At 50.7% G+C, this 22,927-nt stretch overlaps 1 protein-coding gene across 1 annotated transcript in view; it reads left to right on the top strand.

Moving 5' to 3' along the window:
- The first annotated feature begins 833 nt into the window (after positions 1-833).
- Positions 834-22,927, top strand: part of LRFN2 (leucine rich repeat and fibronectin type III domain containing 2) — a 38,779-nt gene continuing 16,685 nt past the window's right edge. Inside the window, exon 1 of the mRNA XM_087817113.1 lies at positions 834-2,233. Coding sequence (XP_087673239.1) covers positions 834-2,233 — 1,400 coding nt within the window. The remainder of the gene's footprint in view (positions 2,234-22,927) is intronic.

Here is a 22,927-nt window from a genome sequence, read left to right as displayed (position 1 = left end):
GGGGGAGAAGGTGGCTTTTGAGTAAAGACCTAGCAGAGGCTATTAGGCCATGGACAAGTCCTCGTCTATACACAATTAGCCCTTCCCTGGGAGAGGTGGTCCTGAAGCCCAGATGAGATGACATAGATGAAATTCCTGGCAGAGGACCCGGCACCTGCTAAGTGCTCAGAAGTTCCTGTCCCACCACCCTCTCTACTTCCCCAAACTCCCAAAGACGTACCTACTATATGGGTTCTCCATGGTGAAGAATTCATCCAAAGCCAGTTCCCCACTAACCTTGGGGTCTCTCAGGGCCAGGTCTCTCCTGGTCCACAACCTTGTTCTTAAAAACGTTGGTCCAATTTAATTTCATGCCGAGTCTAAACCAATTAAGAAGGTAAAACTGCTTTGGTATAGCCGTAACACATTTTCAAATCCAGTGATCACAAATGAACCACTGGTATGGAATTATCTATCCATCCATCCAACAAATGCATATTGAGCACCTACTGTGTCCCAGGCCCTGTGCTAGATGCGTGGGGTATAGCAGTGATTGGAACAGACAAGAGGACCTGCCCTCGTGGAGCTGACATTCCAGTGGGGAGAGGGAGCACCCCATAACCATTTCTAACAAAGACACCCGATAGTCCCTTAGAAGGTGACAGGAGCTAAGGACAAAAGAAAAAGTAGAGCTGGGAGGGTGGGAGTTGAAGAGATTACACTTTGCAATGAGTAGATGCCGTTGCAGCGGTTAGGGCGAGAGAGGAAGCTCTAGCCGGGGGCCTTAGGAAGCCGCCCCCTGACCCTGACCTGTGTCCCTCCCTTCCAGGCGCTGCGGCCTGAGTGACCAGACCATGGAGACCCTGCTTGGTGGCCTGCTGGCGTTTGGCATGGCGTTTGCCGTGGTTGACGCCTGCCCCAAGTACTGTGTCTGCCAGAACCTGTCTGAGTCGCTGGGGACCCTGTGCCCGTCCAAGGGGCTGCTCTTCGTGCCCCCTGACATCGACCGGAGGACGGTGGAGCTGCGCCTGGGCGGCAACTTCATCATCCACATCGGCCGCCAGGACTTCGCCAACATGACGGGGCTGGTGGACCTGACGCTGTCCAGGAACACCATCAGCCACATCCAGCCCTTCTCCTTCCTGGACCTCGAGAGCCTCCGCTCCCTGCACCTCGACAGCAACCGGCTGCCCAGCCTCGGGGAGGACACGCTGCGCGGCCTGGTCAACCTGCAGCACCTCATCGTGAACAACAACCAGCTGGGCGGCATCGCCGACGAGGCCTTCGAGGACTTCCTGCTGACGCTGGAGGACCTGGACCTCTCCTACAACAACCTGCACGGCCTGCCCTGGGGCTCCGTGCGCCGCATGGTCAACCTGCACCAGCTCAGCCTGGACCACAACCTGCTGGACCACATCGCCGAGGGCACCTTCGCCGACCTGCAGAAACTGGCTCGCCTGGACCTCACCTCCAACCGGCTGCAGAAGCTGCCCCCGGACCCCATCTTTGCCCGCGCCCAGGCCTCCGCTCTGGCCGCCACGCCCTTCGCCCCGCTCTTGTCCTTTAGTTTTGGGGGGAACCCGCTGCACTGCAACTGCGAGCTTCTCTGGCTGCGGAGGCTGGAGCGGGAGGATGACCTGGAGACCTGCGGGTCCCCGGGGGGCCTCAAGGGCCGCTACTTCTGGCACGTGCGCGAGGAGGAGTTTGTGTGCGAGCCGCCGCTCATCACCCAGCACACGCACAGGCTGCTGGTCCTGGAGGGCCAGGCGGCCACGCTCAAGTGCAAGGCCATTGGGGACCCCGGCCCCCTCATCCACTGGGTGGCCCCGGATGACCGCCTAGTGGGGAACTCCTCGAGGACTGCCGTGTACGACAATGGCACCCTGGACATCTTCATCACCACCTCCCAGGACAGCGGCGCCTTCACCTGCATCGCGGCCAACGCGGCCGGGGAGGCCACGGCCACCGTGGAGGTGTCCATCGTCCAGCTGCCCCACCTCAGCAACAGCACCAGCCGCACCGCGCCCCCCAAGTCCCGCCTCTCGGACATCACCGGCTCCAGCAAGACCAGCCGGGGAGGGGGAGGCAGCGAGGGCGGGGAGCCGCCCAAAAGCGCCCCGGAACGGGCTGTGCTTGTGTCTGATGTGACCACCACCTCGGCCCTGGTCAAGTGGTCGGTCAGCAAGTCGGCGCCCCGGGTGAAGATGTACCAGCTGCAGTACAACTGCTCCGACGATGAGGTGCTGATTTACAGGTGAGCCAGGGCCGGGAAAGGGGGGGGCCTGGCTGGGGGGGGAGGCGACGGGAGGGCGCCGAGCTGTTCCCACCCAAGACCTCCCCAAAGGTGCCTGCGCGGATCCTGGGGCAAACCACGCCATCCTGCAGGTAAGGAAAGATAGAGGAAACGTGATCTACAAGTTTAAGAAGAAAGGAACCCACATGGGCAGCCGAGGAGATGTGCATGTAGGAAGAACAGGCCCCCTCGGGGTGTGGCTGGTAGGTGGTCACATGGCTATGAGCCTCGGAACCGTCTGTTTTGAGCCACAGCTAGAGGACATGCAAGAACAGCGAGTGGGCCTCCTGGCCAAAGGGCCTGACTCCTCCAAAGAGGAGCGAATCTGGCCTTCACTGGACTCCGATGAAGTCACGATTAAGGCTTCGAGGTCAGGAAGAGTAGAGTTCAGATCATGGCTTGGCCACTTGCTAGTTAGGTAATTCTCCTGGGCTGCCTTAGTTTTTCTCATCTGGAAAATGGGGGTAATCCGTACATAACTTAATCTGGACACTTGGTTGCAGGTAATTGAACCCAACACAAACTGGCTTAAAAAAAAAAGGAAGCAGTAATGTATTGGCTTGTGTAATTGAAAACTCAGAGACTTGCTTCGGGCTCAACTAGATCAAAAGCCCCACAGACATCTGCATTTTTGGGGTTTCTTTCCTTCCCTAAATTCCATTTCTTCTGGGTTGGCTGTACCCCCAGGCAGCCTCTTTCTCCTAAGCAGCCCTGGAGGGAGAAGCTTGTCTCTTTCCCAGTTTGTTGCACTGAAGTCCTGGATGAGCTTTGCTTGGCTAGAGCAGGTCACGTGAGCCCCCCGGGATATTAGACATGGGGTCTTCCTGCCCACCTGCACTGACCTCTCTGGGGAGCAATCTCCTCACTTAGAAATGGAGACAATGATGTTGACCTTGTAAATTTGCTGTGAGGCTCTAGATGCCATTTCCCAGGCCTGGTAGGAAGGGAGGTTTAAGACTGAAAAGCTGCGTTGGAATTTGCCTAAGTCATTCAGAGGGAGGGAGGAGCTCACACAGTGATGGATACTGGCCAGAGGGCCCGGAGGTCTGACCCCATATGAGTTCCCTTCTCAGGTAGCTTTGGTTTGTGTTAAACCTGAGGGACATGGCCTAGAATCTTGTCGCTGAAAGAATGCACAGTTTCTTTTGAAATCCTGAGTGTTGCCTTTTATGCATGTAAAGCAATTATTCTGGAAAGAAATCCTGTAGGCTTCACCTACAGCTGAAGTGGGTCAAGAGAAGTCAAGAACCCTTGATCTAGCATTGAGCTTTCTTCCAGCTCCGGCCTCCGGAGTTGATGAGTCTCTGGATGGGAAAGTGTGGGACGGAAGGATGGGTTTCCTCTCCCTGCACATGCTCACCTGGGATTTCCTTTAGTTGGTTTATCTGGAGAGCAGTTTCATTTCTCAAGATGGAGAGAAAGCAGCATTAGAACTTAAACATATGCATATATGCACGTGTAGAAAGATATATAGACATAGATATATAATTAGACTTAAATATACACATGTGTATTTTTCTAATTATAAAAGTAATAGTGTTTGTAGCATATTTGGAAAATAGAGAGAAATGATAAAGAGGGAAATAAAAATTATCTATAACCACTCAAAATTAACCAGAGGCCTTTGGCCTCTCCCTTTTATTTCAATTCAAAACAGTATTTATGATCATCCTAGCGTGTGCTTTTGTTTCTTAATTCCTCCACTCAGCGTTATAGCTTGTTTAGTTCCCACGGTGTTCAAATATTTTTCATTTGGCTGTCCCATAATTTAGTTAACCAGTCCTCTATTGTTGGTCACTTAAGTCGTTTACCATTTTTTAATATTAAAAGCAATGCTGCGATGACTATCTTTGTACACAAATTTATTTGTGCAGCTTCAGTGATTCCCTTAGCATATTTTCCTAGGAACTGAATTACTGGCTTAACGAGTGAAGTATAACCTTTATATGTTGCATATGAATATTTATTTACCCTCTCACAGGGGAAGGTGACAGTGCCCACTGTAGCCACTCCTTTGCCAGCTATTGAATACCTAATCACTTGCATCTTTGCCAATTTTATAGGTGAAAAATGGAACTTGTTTTAATTTGCATTTCTCTGATAACTTGTGAGATTGACCTTTTAAAAATATGTATTATTTCTCCACTTGTGAATTTATTATATGGTCTTGACTTTGATAAAAAGTGTAAATGGTGAAAAGCTCCCAGCGCTGAGGCTTGCACAGGCCCAGGATGACGGGAACTGAAGTGCGCGTGGGGCGGGGGGTGATGTAGGCATCAAGGAGGCGGCATGCTGAGGGTCTCAGAAACTCTGGGAGGGTGACTGGAGGGGTTGAGGCTACCCTCCTGAAGTCACCAGACGTGGGAATTCAAACTGATTTTATTTGGTGACTATCACCCTGAAGACACTAGGTTTATAAACATAAATAAAATGGAAGCATCAGAAACCTTAGAATTAAAAAAAAATGCTGAGCTCCTCTTAGGGCATCATGAGGATCAGAAGAGATAACAGCACGGAAAGCTCTCCAAACGGTGTGGGCACTTAGCCCGTGGTTAGGAATACAAATTATTACTATTATCAGTAGAAATAGTAGTGATGGTAACGGTGAGAGTAAGACTGTGACCTGTCTGCCAACCTGGGGAAGGAAATGGAAGAGGTAAGCTAGCTACAGAGAACTGAGAAGACAGATTTCCAAAACCTCAGAGCAGAAGGTCAAGGTGCCTATGTAGCCAAATAGCAACAGCAAACACTAGCCAACAATATCGCCCGCTCGTGTGTGTGTGTGTGACGTGCAGCTCTACAGGCAATATCTCATTTAATTCTCCTGGACGCACCGAGAAGTATAGGGGCCGGACAATTAAACCACTCTCCGGGGCGTCCCAGCCAGGGAGAGGCAGGACTGCCCGGAGCCCAGGCCTTCCAGCTTCAGCACCTAGACTCGGCCGCCACCGCGGTGCTGCCCCGACCACGAATCTGGCTACAGAGTCATAGGGGACTCCAAGAAAGAAACTGGGCCTTTAGAAAGGAACTGTCCCCATCAGAAAGAAGAGACGCCAGCAGCTGCCCCGTGGCTCTCTGATGGGCTCAGGCGTGGACAGGAAAGTGCGCGAAAGAAGGAAAGAAAGGCTTGCATGCAAAGATGAATATTAAGGAGGAGCGCTCACCATACAGAGGGAGCTGAAGGCGGCCAGCAAGGGCCTTAAATCCACGTTCAGGGCAAGAGCAGTGACAGAGCTCTGCTGCTCGGAAGGAGGGTGCAGGAGGCTGGACAGAGCTGGCGGGCAAAGCCGAGCAACTTGCAGTTTGCCTCCACGCTCCCCAGTGAGAGCTACGGCAACAATACAGTCGGTCCTCACTTAACCTCACGCGTAGGTCCTGCAACTTATGGCAACAAGACATCTACCCAAACCGATTTCGCCTTAGGCTGATGGATACGCACCCGTTCCTCCAGCATCCATCGGAGTTATGATGAAATGACGTTGTTACTGGAGGATCTGTGTGGAGAGCTTACTTGCACCGGCACTTACAAGGGCTTCTACATACTAACCCATTTAGTTTTCTCAAAACCCCAGGACGCCAGACCTGCGCTTATTCCACATTTCATATAAGGAACTTGCCCGAGGTGTTACACGGGAGTAAGGAGCAGAGACAGAATTTGAATCCAGGCAACCTGGGAAGGACAAGACCAATGCTGTGGAGAGGGAACTGAAGCCCGGCAGAGATGCATCACACTTCTGGGCTGGTCCCCAGGTCCCAAGGGTCATGTCCAGGATTAAAGGAACACGAGCTGAGGGTCCCAAGCCCGTGGGAGTGGTCCTGAAACAGCATGGACAGAAAGGGAACTGCCTGAGATGGGAAATGGGCTGATGTTCTACTTTTCAAAGAAGAGACCCAGAAAACCATAGGCTACCAAGCTGGGCGCGGGCATTCCAAATTTGAGAAGAATTTTCAACAGATGTGTAAGCCCCTGGGAAGGAATGCTGAGTGCCAGGATCCCACGTGGGCTTGCAGGGAGCAAATCCTGCCCAGTTATCAAGCTGTCTTCAGGGGCAGCTGTGGCCGGTAGTTCTCGACCTTTTACTCCGCCGCCTAGTCCTTCAGGGGGGGCGACACGCCTCAGTGACATCCCTCCGGTGATAAGTACACTTGGAAAATGTCCAAGGAGTTTCCATGGGCTGGGACCCATGGCCATAAACAGCACATCACAAATGTATGGGACACCTGGCAAAACTCACACTGTGTTTGGAACCAGATGGAGAAATGGAAACTGGTGAAGTGAACTTATTACAACTGGCTACATAACCACCTTGATTAATAAGCTGACGTGGACGTGCAAGAAGGCCCGTGCCTTGGGCCTCAGCGTCTACCTCCATCCCCATGCTGCTCAACGTGTTTCCTTACTGACATGGATCACAGCACAGAAAGCCTGTATTCCTTGGTTCCAGGACTCCACTGCCTGGGTTCGTGGTGGGGAAAACCTGGCTTCACTGGGACTTTGTGTGGATAGGCTCACAGTTTTAGTTGATCTCAAAGACATTATGGCCACAAAGTGATGGAGCTGCTGAAAGACACCTACGTTTTTCCGTCATGTTAACCGAAGTGAAGTGCTCAGATCACGAGTGGGAGGTTACAGTTCTGATCACTGAATCATTCGAGCTGATCAGACAGAGCTGTAATATGTTTAATTCAGATGACACAGTCTCGGGAGTCATCTTTACCAACTGCAGTGCATCCAGTGATCCAGTGATGAGAATGGGACTCTGGGAGCTTATGTGTGATGGGCAAAGGTTACCTTGGAGACGACAGGACTTAGAAAAGAAGTCATAGTGCCCTTAACTTATTCAAAGAACTTACATGAGTAGGAGAGGAGAAAACACACACACATACACACACACACACGAGACTAGGCATCGGCCCAATACAAGAAAAAGCTCTAGCAGCAACAGCTTCCCACCCCTCTCCCGTAGCTCTGGCTGCGGGATGACTGCTTTGGCGTCTTCCTGCCTCTCCAGCATGTGTTGTTCGTGTGGACTCGTCTCTGGACTCGGCAGCTCCTAGGAAGTCCTGGTCCACAGTCGCTATCAGCTCGACATTTGGTGACCTGAACAGGATGGAGCTGAGGGTCAGGGCTGCCCAACAGCAGAAAAAGTAAGAGCTGCCACCAAGCCGTGGGCTGCCCGCGCCGGAAGGGTTCAGGCAAAACCCAGCAGGCTCAGTGCCCGGGCCACCGAGTGGGCAGCCTGACTCTAACGTGTGACTTAAATGAGTCCAGCCCTGGTGGCATATGATTCTGTTTAAGGCTTTTATAATCCCAGGATTAAGACAGTATGGTCACCATGGTTGCTAAGTCCATGTGCCATGTGCCAAGTTGGGGCCATGAAAGGGTTAGAGGCCCTGTCTCAGGGTTAGGGGCCTCTCAGGGCTAAGGGCCCTGTCTCATCAGGTTTTGAGTCCCAGGGCCTGAGGTCACAGGCAGGGACTTTGGCAATGTCCATATTGTCCAACCAGGCCTGGACACAAGTCATTTACAGGCCACCATTGACCCACGCCAAGGTCCACAGAAGCCTGGGGCGCTGTGAGCAGCGTCTGAAAACAGCAGGCTCTATTCTACATGCCAGGAAGGGAGCAGCGGCCTGGCTAATCCCAAATCATGGACAACTCCAGATTTGAATTTGGCTATGAAATAGTGTCTTGCTCTTTTACCAGATAATTAGCTCCCTAATGACCTAAGGGTTCCTGCTGACTTCCCAAGGCATTTGCCGTCCCTGAGTACACACAGCTGAGCCCCGCAGGCAGCCCTAGGACACGCTGGACACAGACAATCCACAGGTGGGGCCTGTTTCCTATGTGACCGGGGAGGACGGACTCTCCTTTCACTCAGCCCCGGAACCTGCCCTTGCAGGAGGTGATCAGCATTAATAGGGACAGTGTCAGAGGGAGGAGGGGCCGCTCAGGGGCAGAGGAAGGGTGGCAAGAACGGAGTTAGGAAGAAGAGGTTCCCCCCCACCCGCCCAGGAAAAGCGGCAGCCCATCCCAGCTCGGCCTCCTCCCTGGTGTGACATGGAAAATTAAGTGCCCGGCATGTCATTATCAGCCAAAGTGACATTCACAAACACTTGTCTCCAAGAGTCATCAGGAACATCTGTCACCAGACGTGATGTTGGAACGGTCCCCAGGAGGGCCGGGGAGCAGCAAGCACGCTTCCAGAGCGCCGTGTGGAATTGCCAGGGCGCGGCCTTGCCTTCGCCGTCTTATTACGCTCCCATCCTCTCCGAGTCCGGGGAGTGAGGGATCATGAGAGGAGAAACCTGCAGCCATCCCGTGCCCCCTGCTCTACCTGCAGGCCCCCTGTCCATGCCATGTTCTTCCATGATTCTCAGACATGCCCCGCCTGGGGAGGCTGAACTAGCCCACTGAGGTTTGCAGGGCTGGTGGGGAAGCATCTTTTACTGTTGCTCTGTCTCCCATCTAGGGAAAGGATAGGAGGGCAGATTCTGCCAGTTCCCACCCCATCAGGATCTTATCAGCCAACATTTCAGTGGAGACCTGCCCCCTCCCCATGAAAATACATGCATTTCTACCATGGGGTGGAGGGACATTTACTGACGAACCTGGGATCTTGTGCATATGGGGAGAAACTGATAGGGACAGGTGTTCCTTAAGGGAGGGGGCATGCCTGGCCCAGGACCTGCCACCTATTCGGGAAGATTCTTTGCTCAGCTGCTTCTCCAGACATCCCAACTCTTACTGAAAGGGCAAACTGAGCCTCCACGGGCAGAGGGAGAAACAGGTAAAAGGAGGAAATTGGGGTGGAGTTGGGGGGTGGTAAGGAAACTCCCCTGGCAGCTGTTCCCTCGTTGGAATGAAAATAAAAAACAGCCTGCCTTGGATTTTATTTTTCTAAATTTTTTTTTTTTCATACTGTTTGATTATTGAAACCTGACATCCACAAGTGGGGATGGACAGGACAAATATTACAGTATGCCCATTTTATAGTTGGTAAAACTAAGTCTCAAATGAACTGAGTTGGTTTCCCAAGGTTCTGCAAAACAGAGGAGGGATGTGGTCTCCCAGGTTCAGATACCACGCTGGGAGCACAACTCATTGGCACCCCACGGGCTTTTTGTTAAGACTAACACTTGGGCCGAGGGCACCAACTGTAATTTCTCTTTTGGGGAAGGATGGGGTAAGCCACTGGGAGTCTGATGGGGTTTCTCTTTTGGCTTTAGTGGTTGCCCTCACATTTTTAAGTTCCAGCAACCTTAGCACAAATAGGAGCAGGAGTGCCAGCGAGAATCTTGGGTCCCACTCAGAAATAGCCCCTGAGAGCCAGCTAGCAGAAAATATGGCCAAGATGAGGATTTCGGGGTTCTGTGTCCCACCAGGTGAGCCACTGTGAAGAACCATGTTGTTAGAGGCATCACAGAGAAAACGAGCCCAGAGTCATGAAAACCTATTGTGACTTAACCCTCACAGGGCATCTGTCTCTCATGTGAGGGAAGTCCAGCGGCAGAGAGTTCAGGTCTAGTTTTCTGGGCAGCATGTGGTACCACCAGGGGACCCACCCGTCTTTCTGCTCTGCCATCCTCAGCTCAGTTCCTGTCTTTAAGGTCACCTCACAGTGCAAAGTGGCAGCTGGAGCTCTAGCTATCACATCTCCTTTCTACACATAAGGAAATCTAAAGCGCAAGAGGGGAGAGGGAAGGGGATTCTCAAAGCTCTACCCAGTAACTTCATCTTATCAGCCACACCTGTCTGCAAGGAAGTTGGGAAATGTAGTTTTTTTGAAAAGCTGGGCATAACACACTTCCGGTAATATAGAGAAAACAGCCCGGCCGGGCGGGGCTCAGCGGTTGAGTGTCGACCTAGGATCCAGGCCATCGGGGTTCGATTCCTGGTCAGGGCACATGCCTGGGTTGCGGGCTTGATCAATGACTCTCTCATCATTGATGTTTCTATCTCTCTCTCCCTCTCCTTTCCTCTCTCTGAAATCAATAAAGATATATTTAAAATATATATATAGAGAGAGAAAACAGGGAGGCAGCTAGCACCCCTAGAACTTGAATTTGCACTCCAGCTTCACCATTTACTAGTCCTCCTACCATGGGCAAATCACTTCACTGCTTTCGGTCTCCGTTTTCTCACCTGTAAAGTGGGAACAGATTCCTTTCTGCATATCGCATATAGTGTGGTGTAGACTGAATGAGATCACGTATTGGAAAGTACCGTTTGGTACTGGATACATGTAGGCGCTTCTTGTGATTAGGAGCCTGCCCACTTTCCCATCTTAGCCCCCTGCTCTTGTGGCCGTTCTCCAGGCTGCCTCTTGCGGCGCCATTCCTCACAGCCTTACTCAAAGGGTGCTGTAAACCATGAAAAGGATCTCATAGTGTTTTAAGAGATCAAGGCATAAGGTGTAACCCCTTTCAGAATTTTTTGTAGTTCAACTGGGAACTCTGAAAGACCCAAACAAATGAATCTCTAACGGTGGAATTTCAAAACGCACAGCAGGTTTGTGTATAAGAGAGACATTTTTTAGGGGTGCCTTTAAGAGTGTCTCAAATCATATCACTACACTCTCTTCCTGCCTTCTTGCTCTGCACAAGAAGATGGCACCACTCAGATTCAAAAACCTTCAGGGCATCTGTTTAGAGGTGACTAATTTCTCCACTTGTCATTTCTTCATCATTCTCAGAAGGCTCTGGCTGGAAACATCTCCAAAGAGAGAAATAATTAACAGTATAAAGGGATTTCTGTGCATCAGGTCTGCCTCTCTTCTGAAATTCAACTTTTTCCCCTCTAGTAAGGGAGAGCCAGAGTACGGGCCCCTTGTTAACTTTATATATGTTTGGGTAGTTTGGGGGTGGGGGTGGGGATATTGTTCATTTCGCACCAGAAAAATACCAAAGGTTTACAGAGGGAGGGGCTAGGGAAGGAGTGTCTGGAACTTCGGGGTCAGGGCTAGTGGTGGCAGCCATCAGAATGACACCAAACACTCTTTCAGCAACAAGACTTTCCCAAGCATGTTCACAGCAGCCAGCTCCTGTAAGCCTCAGTACAGCTCCGAGTGGACCTGGGCAGGCAAGGGATGAAACCAGGCGTCTGAGACCAAGCCCAAGGTTTCCCACCACCCCAGCGTTTCCCAGCCTGACGTCACACTGCAATCCCCTGGGGAGCTGTGTCCTCTCTCCAGGAGACCCTGAGTTAGCTTGGGGTGGTGCCCACAGGAGCATCAGTGATTTTAAAGCTCCCCCAGTGTCTGGCATGCATTCAGGGTCAGGCCACCATACCAGGGAAATCAGGGTCATGGGGAGCACTGCTGGGTGGCACCCCTGGAAATTCCACAGCTGGGGTTTGGCCTCTGAACTTCTCATGAGGGGAGAAGCCAGAAGGTCTGGATTCTAGTCCCAGGTCTACCATGCGCTAGTCACCTCACCTCTCTGACACTTTGCTCCATCTACGGCATTGAAATAAAAATCCCTGCAAATGGGGATATCGCCAAAGAGATAAAGTACGGGAAAGACTTAGGAAACACAGCATCTTGTGAATTTGAGTTGCTAGAGTCATTTTTCTTGTCCCCCAGCCAAGCCTAAGTGATTGATATGGGCATCATTTTATTGTGCTTCGCAGATACTGTGTTTTTCACAAGTTGAGGGTTTGTGGCAACCCTGCCTCGAGTGAGTCTGTAGGTGCCAATTTTCCAACATCATTTGCTCACTTCGTGTTTCTGTGTCGCACTTTGGTAATTCTCACAATATTTTAAAATTCTCATTATTATATTTGTTGTGGTGATCTGCAATCAGTGATCTTAATGTTACTATCATAATTGTTTTGGGGCATCACAAACTGCATCCATAAAAGCTGGCAAGTTTAATCGATAAATGTGTGTATTCTGACTGTTCAGCAACCAGCTGTTCACCCATCTCTCTCCCTCTCTTCAGGCCTCCCTACTCTCTGAGGCACAACGATATTGAAATTAGGGCAATTAATAATCTTACAGTGGCCCTAAGTGTCCAAGTGAAAGGAAGAGTCTCACGTCTCTCATCTTATAACATAAGCTATCAGTGATTAAGCTTAGTGAGGAAGGCATGTCAAAAGCCAAGACGGGCTGAAAGCTAGGCTTCTTATACCAGTTAGCCAAGTCATGAATGCAAAGGGAATGTTCTTGAAGGAAACTAAAAGTGCTACTACAGTGAACGATAAGAAGATGAAACAGCCTCTTTGCTGATATGGAGAAAGTTTTAGTGGTCTGGATAGAAGATCAAACCAGCCACAATGTTCCCTTAAGCCAAAGCCTAATTCAGAGAGCAAGGCCCTAACTCTCTTCAATTCTATGAAGGCTGGGAGGTGAGGAAGCTACAGAAGAAAGGGTTGAAGCTAGCAGAGATTGATTTAAGGAAAGTGCAAGGTGAAGCAGCAAGTGCCGATGTAGAAGCTGCAGCAAGTTATCCAGATCTAGCTAAGAGAATTAATGAAGGTGGCTACACTAAACAAGATATTCAATGTAGTCAAATCAGCCTTCTGTTGGAATTTTCATCTAGGACTTCCCTAGCCAGAGAGGAGAGGTCAATCAATGCCTGGCCTCAAAATTTCAAAGGACAGGCTGACTCACTTGTTAGGGGCTAATGCAGCTGCTGACCTTAAGTTGAAGCCAATGCTCATTTATCATTCTGAAAAATCCTAGGACCTTTAAGAATTAAGCTAAATCTACTCTTCCTGTGCTCTATAAATAGCACAACAAAGCCTGGATGACAGCATATCTGTTTACAACATGATTAACTGACTATTTTAAGCTCACTGTTGAGACCTAGTACTAAGAAAAAAAAAAAAAAAAGATTTCCTTTCAAAATATTACTGCTCGTCGACCCAAGAGCTCAGGAGGAGATGTACAATGAAATTAATGTTGTTTTCATGCCTGCTAATACTCATCCATTCTGCAGCCCATGGATCAAGGAATAATTTTGATTTTCAAGTCTTCTTATTTAAGAAAGACATTTCTTAAGAAGATGACTGCTCTAGATAGTGATTCCTTTGATGGATCTGAGCAAAGGGAATCGAAAGCCTCTGGAAAGAAATCCCATTCTAGATGCCATTGAGAACGTTTGTGAATCATGGGACGAGGTTGAAATATTAACATAAATAAAAGTTTGGAAGAAGTTGACTCCAACTCTCATAAATGACTTTGAGGGGTTCAAGAGGAAGTAGCTACAAATGTGGTGGAAATAGCAAGAGAACTAGAATTAGAAGTGGGGCCTGAGATGTGACTAAATTGCTGCAATCTCAAGATAAAACTTTAACTAATGGATGACAAGTTGCTTCTTATGGATGAGCAAAGAGAGTAGTTCTTATGGACGAGAAAGAGAGTAGTTTAGAATATTACATAACCTTAGTTGGAAATCAGCAGAGGGTTTGAAAGGATTGACTCCATTTCTGAAAGTCTTCTGTGGGTAAAATGCTATTAAAATAACATTGCGTGCTACAGAGAAATCGTTCATGAAAAGAAGAGTCTATCAAGGAGACAAACTTCATGGTTGTCTTATTTTAAGAAATTGCCACAGTCACCCCCACCTTCATCAACCACCACCCTGATCAGCCAGAAGCCATCAACATTGAGGCAAAACCCTCCACCAGCAACAAGATTACGACTCACTGAAGGCTCAGCTGATAGTTAGCATTTTTGTGGCAATAAAATATTTTTAATTAAGGTACATACATGTTTTATGTATAATGCTATTGTAGTCTACAGTATAGAGTAAACATAACTTTTATATGCACCAGGAAACCAGAAAAACTCGTGTGACTTTATTGCGGTGGTCTGGAACCAAACCCGCAGTATCTCCAGACAGGAGCCCCTGTTATCGCCCCGTCCTTTACTTCTCTGAGCCTTGGGCTTCTTATCTGCAGAATGGGGATAATGATAACTGCCCTGCCTACTTCACAAAACTGTTGAGAAAGGGAAGCTGTCAAGCAGGACAGAAGAGCACCTTTACAAAGTGTGAAGTGTTTATAGTTGCAGAGATCTGACTACAACCCTTTAACAATGTGGGGGTTGGTTTCTGTCAACGGACACAATCCCAGAGGGAGGTAATCCAGGGCTGGTGTGATTTCTCCGTGGACTTCAGGGACTGAGGCCCCTCCTGAACGTCAATGGCACAGTCTTTAATTTGTGGCTCACTGCTCCTGTGCTTGCTGAACCTTCTACCTGGGGACCTTCTCTGGGCTGTCCAGCCCATGGGAGGAGTTGACGTCCCCAGGAGCAGCCCCAGCCTATGACAGAGGGGGGGAAGGAAGAGGAGAACAACTGAGTCACGTTCTATGCTGCCTCCCAGGGCGTCCCAGGAGAATGGAACCCTAGTTGTCCACAGTGACAACTTGCTTAGCAAGACACCCTGTATGGATTTCCTTCCCCATTCCCTTACCAGAGGGTCCTGAGAACATCTCCCCAAATACACACTGCTGCTGGAATCCTTGTCTCAAGGTCTGCTTTTTGGGAATCCAAACTACATCAGGCACCAACCTCCCAGATGAGTCAGCCCCTTCAGAGCCCCCCAGGAGTCTCACCCAGTGTCTGCTGCTTCGCTCTCAGGGCATTTCCTCCAACCTGCCCTGGAGACTGAGAAAGGTAGTCATTTGATCAGGTCTGTAGCCTCCCCAGATAGAATCAGGGCTCTGCTGGGAAGTTAGGACAGGACAGTGGGTACTGGGAGGTGTGCAACAGCCACTGAGCTGTGGCGAAAACATCGGTGGCACTAGTGTTTCTTGGCACCTGTCCACACAGTCCCAGAGCCAGTAGCCAGCCCGGAGCTGAGGCCAGCCAGAGAGGAAGCCAGTCCAGGCTGCTTCTCTGCCTCCCGCTCACTGCTCTGTTCTTATCTCTGGAGACACCGAGACACAGGGCAGCCAAGAGGGATGTGTTAGTTCTTGCCAATTAAGCCGGCGGTCTGGCATGTGTGTGTGTGATGGGACTGGGCACCCTGTGGGTGACAGAAGGGTTCAGGATGTAGTCATATTAAAGCCCATCATCTTCAGAGTCTCAGAGATAGGGGGTGAGAGGGTAGAATCACACAAAACCACAGGCTGACAGGCGAGCCTAAGGTGAAAGCGGGGCCACGGAGATGTGCGATGTGGATGGATGAGCTCATTAACTATTTACGAAGGAGACCTATTTCTAGCTGGGGTGGTCTGCAGGGACGGTCGTCGACTTGTTCTGTGGCTGCGGGGCTGATGCTATGGGTGGGAGAACGGACCCAGACGTGGGAACCAACTTCCATTACATTGGAGAGAAGATAAGTGGTCGGAAATGAAACATCACAGGGAACTATTTAACACTTAACCTTCTAACTAGGTCATTAGCTAGAGATGGTACTAAGTTAAGGGGCTTTTCAGTTGAGTAATTAGCCACTTAAAAGGTTGAAATTTAAATGCATTGCTTGGTGAACTTTATCCACTTACGCTTTTTTCATGAGCTCACTAAAGCGAGTTCCCAGGCCTGGGTCGGGAGGGGTGTGTTCCGAGGGCCCCCTGGCCCAGGTGGGTGGAGTATAAGCCGCGTCCTGTGTGAAGGTGCGATTTGGGAGGAAGAGGGGGGGGCAGCTGCTTTAGGTGGAACCAGCGAAGGAAGGGGCAGAGGCAGAAAGGCCCCGGGTGGGCCCCTGGAGTATTGGGCCGCCGGTGTATTAGTCCGCTGTTGCCACAGTTATGCTACATGACAAGCAACCTCAAAATCTAGGCTGATCACAGTCACTCATATTTAATTTTCTTATCTGTGGGTCTGCAGGTTGGTTGGAGTTGAAGCGGACTCAGCTGGGCTGGGCTGGGCTGGGCCCCGGGTCGGTTTAGACCCTTTCTACATAACTCGTTCTGGAGCCGTGGCTGTGCGGGGTATGTTCTTATGGTGACAGCAAGAAACGGAGGGAAACGAGCCCAAGGGAAAAAGCCCATGTCAGGCCTCTGCTGGCATTGTCTGCTAGATTCCGTTGGCCCAAGTAAATGACACAGCCAAGCCCGAAGTTCAGGGGCGGAGCGTGTACTTCACACCCGCAGGCCATTTGATTAAGTGAGGTACCACTTTATTACGGGGGGAAGGAGCAGGGCCAGCCACTCGGCCTCCCGCACCTGGCTTACCTGCGGGAAAGGCTGTCTCCAGGGCAGGGGTTCGCAGGCTGGGCACGATCCATCGCCTGGCGAGCCCGTTCGCACACAGACGCGCGACCCTGCCCCCTGAGTGTCCCACTCAGTCTGTGTGGAGTGGATCCGAGAGTCCTCCGTTCTAATCACTGAGCTGGTGCTGTCCGTCTGGGGACCACACTTTGAGAACCTCCAGTCCAGGGAAATAATAGGAGTTTTGTTCAGAGAGGATGGGAGAGGGCAGCCTGTGGGTGGCCTTGAGTGTCCAACAAAATAGCTATACTTGCTGAGCCCTTACTACATTTCAGTTATTTTTTGAAAAATGTTCTGTGTGTTCTCTTAGTTGGCAACTCAACCCTGTGAGGTGTGGTGCTGCCACTCGACAGATGAGGGCTCTGAGCCATGGGTAGGGGTGTTTGGGGTGGGACGTGACTTACGAGACCCCACAGCTTGGAGGTGGTGGCACTGGAGCTCACAGCCAGGGCTCTGGCCTGACTTCAGGCTTTCTTCCATTGGCAGTGGGGAGCCAGGGTCGAGTCCTGGGGGCAGGATGATCCGTGGAGGAGAAAACTCTGGATTTGGAACTGGGTGTTCTTAGGTACAAACCACACTTTGACTTCTGGTAGCTAGATGTTCATTTATTCAATCAACAAATACGTATTGAGTGTTTGCTTTTGGGTAGTCTCTGGTCAAGACCCTAGGGTTAGAACAAGAGAGGCAAAGCCCTTGACTTCAAGGAGCTTACATTCTTATGGGGGAGAAGGTTAATACTTTTTAAATGTGCACTGGGCATGAAAGTAATTAGTGTAAAGAGACAGAAACTGGGGGGTCTACTGTTTTAGATGGTGGTCAGGAATGGCCCCACTGAGGAGTGACATTGGATGGACTGGAAGAAAGAGCCAGGAAGGGGAAGTAGCATGTGCAAAGGCCCTGGGGTAGCAACAAGCTGGTCTTGTTGGAGAAGCAGCAAGAAATCCAGTGCATCTGGAGGAAAAGTCGCAGTAAATGAGGGTAAAGGATTGGACAGGGCTGGATCATACAGGGCCCTGTAGGCCATGATGAAGCCTTGGATTTTATCCTGAATGAGATGAGAGCCATCGGGGGCGTCGAATGCAGGAGAGTGGCAGGATATGATTTAAAAAGAAGATTCTGGCTGCTGGATGAATAGCCTGTAGGACTCAGGAATGGAAGTGGGGAGACCAGTTACAGGGTGGTTGCAAGGGTCTTGGCTATGTCCATAAAATGGGAGCAGGACCCTTCCATTTTTCCCCCTCAGGCTCGTCACTAGGGCAGAAGGAGTTCAGGGTGGGGGCACGTGAGTGAGCAGCAGTACTCAGGTAAAGATCAAAGCAGCATATGATGATTTTCCTGGCAGAATTCTAGGGCCTGCATCTGCCTGGCCTGAGAAACTCACAGCCCACGGTCTCGAGTGGAGAGGAGCCCCGATCGATCTCCCTTCCCAGAGTAGCACCTGTCACCCATCACCGGCCCAGCCCCTCAGCCAGCCAGCATCCCCACCCTCTCTGCCCCAAGCCTTCTTACTCTGACAAGGAGTAATAATTTATGTTCTTGTTTAACGAGCTCATTAGACATGTGCTGCAGTATTTCTGAGAATAAATCTCACTCTCTACTGGCTCCTAAGGGCATTTGCTTGTGCTTGGCCACAGCGATGGAGGTGGCAGTGTGGGCGTGAGGGTGGCTGGTGGTCGGGGGCTGAGTGACCTGTAGCCTCTCTCCTGGGGTGGGGTGTGTGTGGGCAGGAAGGGAAGCTGCTGAGGCTCTGGCATGGAGGCAGGATCTTGGAGGCTGAGACTGGCAGCAGCTGGCATTGAACACCAGAGATTTTTACTGCCCATCAAAATGCCACTGTGTGTGAGCCAGTGCCAAGGGCTGCTTCTCAAGGCTGCTTTGATTGTCACTCAAAAGAAGGTCTGAGTGGAGCATGGAGGCTTTAAAAATTCCCTGGTTGGCTAGGCAGGTGCTCAGCAGTCTTTACTTTGGGCAGGGGGCTGGAAGGATGTTTGTAATGCAGCAAAAGTGAGTGGGCACTAGCTGGGAAAGCAGGCATCCCCAGGTTCAGACCCAAACCCCACTCTCCCCCATTCTGCCCAGAGCGGGCCTAGGAACAGGACACCAGCCAAACTACTTCCTTCACAGAAGATCAGAGGGCCTTACATTCTATCCTTAGAGATGCATTTCTTTGCATCTGTCATGGACAGAAACCAGGGAGATGCTAAAGTGGTTTCCTCTGGGACTGTCCAACAGAGGATATGTCCATGATGAAGGACCTAATGGAGGTCCCAGCAGCAGAAGGAGGGAGGGGGTCAGGAAGGGGACATAAGTCAACCTCAAAGCCCAATTCCTCTGTGTGGACATATTGCCAAAGGCTTGAGAGAGCTCAGGGAGAGGGAGGGAAAGCCAAGGTCTTGGGACCAGCCCAGCTGTTTTACTCATCACGACTCTGTTGGATTCTGTTCTATCTTTAAAATGGGCCTAATTCTTGCTACTCTCTTAGATTGAAAAAAATATCAAGGATGAGAAAGGGACAGTTCAAGGTTATGGAGGCCAGCCCTCTCCTTTCTCGTTGAATCCCTGTGATACACACACATCTCTCACCCATCACCCCCACTCTTACCTTCCCTGGATGCTGACTGACCCCAGGTAGAGATAATGTCCAGACACAAGAAACTCGCCCCTCCTTCTTTCCAAGAGCCCACACCATGCTGGGCGCTCTAGCTGAGAAGACCCCAGATCCACCTCCCCCCACCGCCGCCCTTAGGTTCTGCCTTCGTTCCCATCGGGAAGGAAACTTTTTCTTCCATAGCACGTCCATGTAACTTTTGCAGGTAACTCTCAAGGCTCACCTAGCGCTATTTTCTTTTTCAGATTCAACACCCTCCCTCCCTGCCTTTCTCCATTCTTGCTTTTCACCTTTAGTTGTTCAGGGCGTATTTATTTTATGCTTACAGTGTCAGGTCTGGGCCACTTAGGGAAGGTGGCCATGAACAGGACAGCCCTGGCCACCTGCAGTCCGCATTTCCCAGGGAGGCAGACGTTAAAGGACTCTGTACTTGAGTAGTGACCGATTCGGTACCTATAGCTGTGATAAGTGTTATGTGTGTGCATATGTGAGAGCAGGTCCTGGGGGACTGACCTAGACCAGAGAGGTCAGGGAAGCCTTCCTGGAGGAGGTGACACGGAAGGTGAAATAGAAGCTCAATCAGTGAAGAGACAGGAGAGGCACCGCATGTACAAGGCTGCTATGTTTGTCTCTGAATCAGGAAAGGATGTGTCCTATGGTGCATCTCCTGGTCCCTTGCCTCACATGTGTGCCAGGTTGCGCTACCCCTCTGCACATGTGGGGTCCATCAGTGCACAGTGTGCTGGATAAGGCCTGGCCAGAGCAAAGTGGACTGGGGCACTCCTTTCGGGGCTGAGGGGGCCCCTCATCTGAAGGCAGCTTCAGTCCACTCTGCCATCCTCTGGTTCAAGTCCTACACAGACAGGGTACCCTAACAAAGCCACTCCCTTCACACTGTTCTGAGGTCATCATGGCCCCTCCAACCTAGGCTGTTTTCTAGATGAAGTGGCCCAGGACTGAGTAGTAGCTTTGTGAGCATGTGGGGGTTATAACTGAAGTTAGTGCTTGGATGTCACAACTAACCAGCCTAGAGTCCAGGGCCTGTAGTTCAAGCCTTGTTTTTTGTTTTTTGGGTGTTTTTTTTTTAATTTTTTTAAATTGACCTCAGAGTGAGGAATGGAGAAGGGGAGAGAGAGGTGGAAACATCAATGATGAGAGTCATTGATCGGCTGCCTCCTGCATGCCCCCTGCTGGGGATTGAGCCCACAGCCCGGGCATGTGCCCTGACCAGGAATCAAACAGAGACCTGCTGGTTCATAGCTCTACGCTCAGCCACTGAGCTACACTGGCCGGGCAAGCCTTCTTTACTATTTGTTCATTATTTTAATCTGTCACATAACATTTTTAAAAACATACTTGTCTCACTTTAGACAGGTTTTGATGTTGCAAGTCACCTCCTCTCTTTGGCTGAAAGTAAGTGGATTATAAATCATAAAGCCAATTGATGGAAATTAGGTCAAAAGTGCCGAGTGAATGCAGGTGGCTTCTTCTCCACTGATGAGGACGGTAAGAAGAGCCAGCCTTTCTGAGGAGCCAGCACGTGCCAGGTACTGTGCCAGGTGGTTGCCATTTATTAGCTCATTTAATTCTTTCCGCATCCTGATGAAGAAGGTGAAGTTGTTTTCTTGATTTTATGGATGAGAAATCTGAGGCAGAAACTGGTTCAGTAGCTCGCCCAAGGTGTCCTGCCTAGGATTTGAACCCACGTGGGCTGGCTCCAGGCTCTGCACCTTGACGCCTTGATAATGACACATTGATAGTGTGCAACTAGCACTTGAGGGCTTGCTGTGTGTTTTCCCAGTGCCCAGCCACGCACACAGCCCCCTGGGAGGCAGCGCTTACTGCTGTGCCTTCTCTACAGGGTAGGAATCTCTGGGACCAGAGAAGGCAGGTAAGCTGCACAAGGTCTCCCAACTTGAAGTGGCAGAGCCAGAATTCAAACCCAGGCTCGCTGTGCTCCGGAGAGAGCTCCTGGCCACTCCTCTTCCTCCTGGGACATGAGTTACGATGGAGAGGAGAGAGCTGGCTGTCCCCTTCCCATCCGCCTAATCTACTAATAAGCCCACACCATCAGTCCGCTGTCACCAGGAGGAAACAGGGAAGGGGAAAACAAGAGGAAACAGGTGGGTGCTCGGGGAGGGGTGGCAGGTAGACAAGTGGAGGAACTTCCAGGCAGTGCAGGCAATGCCGCAGCCTCTGTGAAGGCGGAAGGAGGGCTCCAAGGCCTACAGGGCCTGGAGGATTCTATCCGAGGCAGGCGGCCCCCGTCCCTTCTCGGTGCTGAGGAAACTGATGACTGCCCTGGGCCATTCTAATTTACAAACTGCCGTTTCAACCGTAGCTGCTCAGCCTCCTGGTGGCTGCCTCCTCCCAGGACTGAAATGAGACCCGGGTCATGGGTTCAACCCTAGTGACAGGGCGTGTCCAGGGGAGAGAGTAAGATTTATGTCTTGGTCTCTGTCCTTAATGAGTCATCATCCCCCAGAGCCACCGTGACCGCGGCCACCAGGCCCAGCAGATCCCAGGCCCAGCGCTGGGGGTGGCGGGCGGTCAGGGCTGGAGGGAAACACCGTTGAATCTCCCACAGCCACGGGCTCGCTCCCTGGCTCGTGCACGTCTGGCCGAGGGAGCAGCTGATAGATCACAGCTGGGCTGCTGACCTTGAGTCTTAAGTAAAGTGAAGAATAAAAGGTCATATTTATTCCATCAGAGCCTCGGGAGCCGTGAAATATCGGAGTGTGAATGAAGATAGTGGCAAATCACTCACCACTCTCGGGAAGTTGCTGATCTGTCTCCCGGCCCTGTCACGCTGGGCGAGACAGGATCAGTGTGCCGGAGACGGAGAGAAGGAAGGCATGGGGACTCCAGGGACCCAAATGGTGCTCTCTCTGGGATGTAGCAAGAATCTCTGAGATTCACAGGTTCCTAGAATGCAGGCCTTCGCCTCAGATGCCACCCTTTTAGCCCTGGCCGGGTGGCTCAGTTGGTGGGAGCGTTGTCCTGTTCCCAGAAGGTTGCAGGTTCGACTCCCAGTCAGGGCACATACCTAGGTTGCAGGTTTGATCCCTGGTTGGGGTGCATAGGGAGGCAACTGATCGATGTTTCTCTCTCATATCAATGTTTTTTTTCTCTCTCTCCCTTCCTCTCTCTCTAAAACCAACAAAAAACATATCCTTGGGTTAGGATTTAATAGATGATAGATGATAGATGATAGATAGATGATAGATAGATGATAGATAGATAGATAGATAGATGATAGATAGATAGATAGATAGATAGATGATAGATGATAGATAGATAGATAGATAGATAGATAGATAGATAGATAGATAGATAGATAGATAGATAGATGATAGATAGATAATGTCATGCTTTTAATGAGATTACCCCTGACCCCACTTAGAGCTGAGCCTGCCCTCCCTACCCCCTAACACTTTCACCTTCTCTTAACCTGTGATGCTTTTCCTTTTTTCCATAGCACACTCCACTTTCTAACATCCTTAATAATTTACTAATTGTGGTTATCATTTACTCTCTCCCCTCTCCCCACCAAGGTCACCTCACAGGGCAGGGACTTGTGCCTCGTGGTCACTGCTTATGCCCAGTACTGAGAGCAGCATTGGCACATAATAAGGGCTCCAGGAAAATTTCTTGGATGAATAGACGAGCCTGGAAAAACCTTAGAAATGGACTAATCACAACCCCTCACCAGGGAAGAGCAGAGGCCCAGACAGGGCTTGTGCTGGGTCACACAGGGTGCTGGGAGCCTCTGAGCTGCGGCAGGAGCCGCAAGGGCCAGGGTGGCCGCAGCAGAGAGAGCGAGGGGCAGAGTCTAGGAGATGGGGCAGGGAGGTGGTGGGGCCGATCCCAGGAGACTTGCAGAGTCC

Source organism: Miniopterus natalensis, chromosome 5, assembly GCF_054644295.1.
Source record: "Miniopterus natalensis isolate mMinNat1 chromosome 5, mMinNat1.hap1, whole genome shotgun sequence".
Taxonomy (NCBI): Eukaryota; Metazoa; Chordata; class Mammalia; order Chiroptera; family Miniopteridae; genus Miniopterus; species Miniopterus natalensis.
The sequence above is the reverse complement of the archived record's forward strand: the minus strand, read 5'-3'. Positions and strand labels throughout refer to the sequence as shown.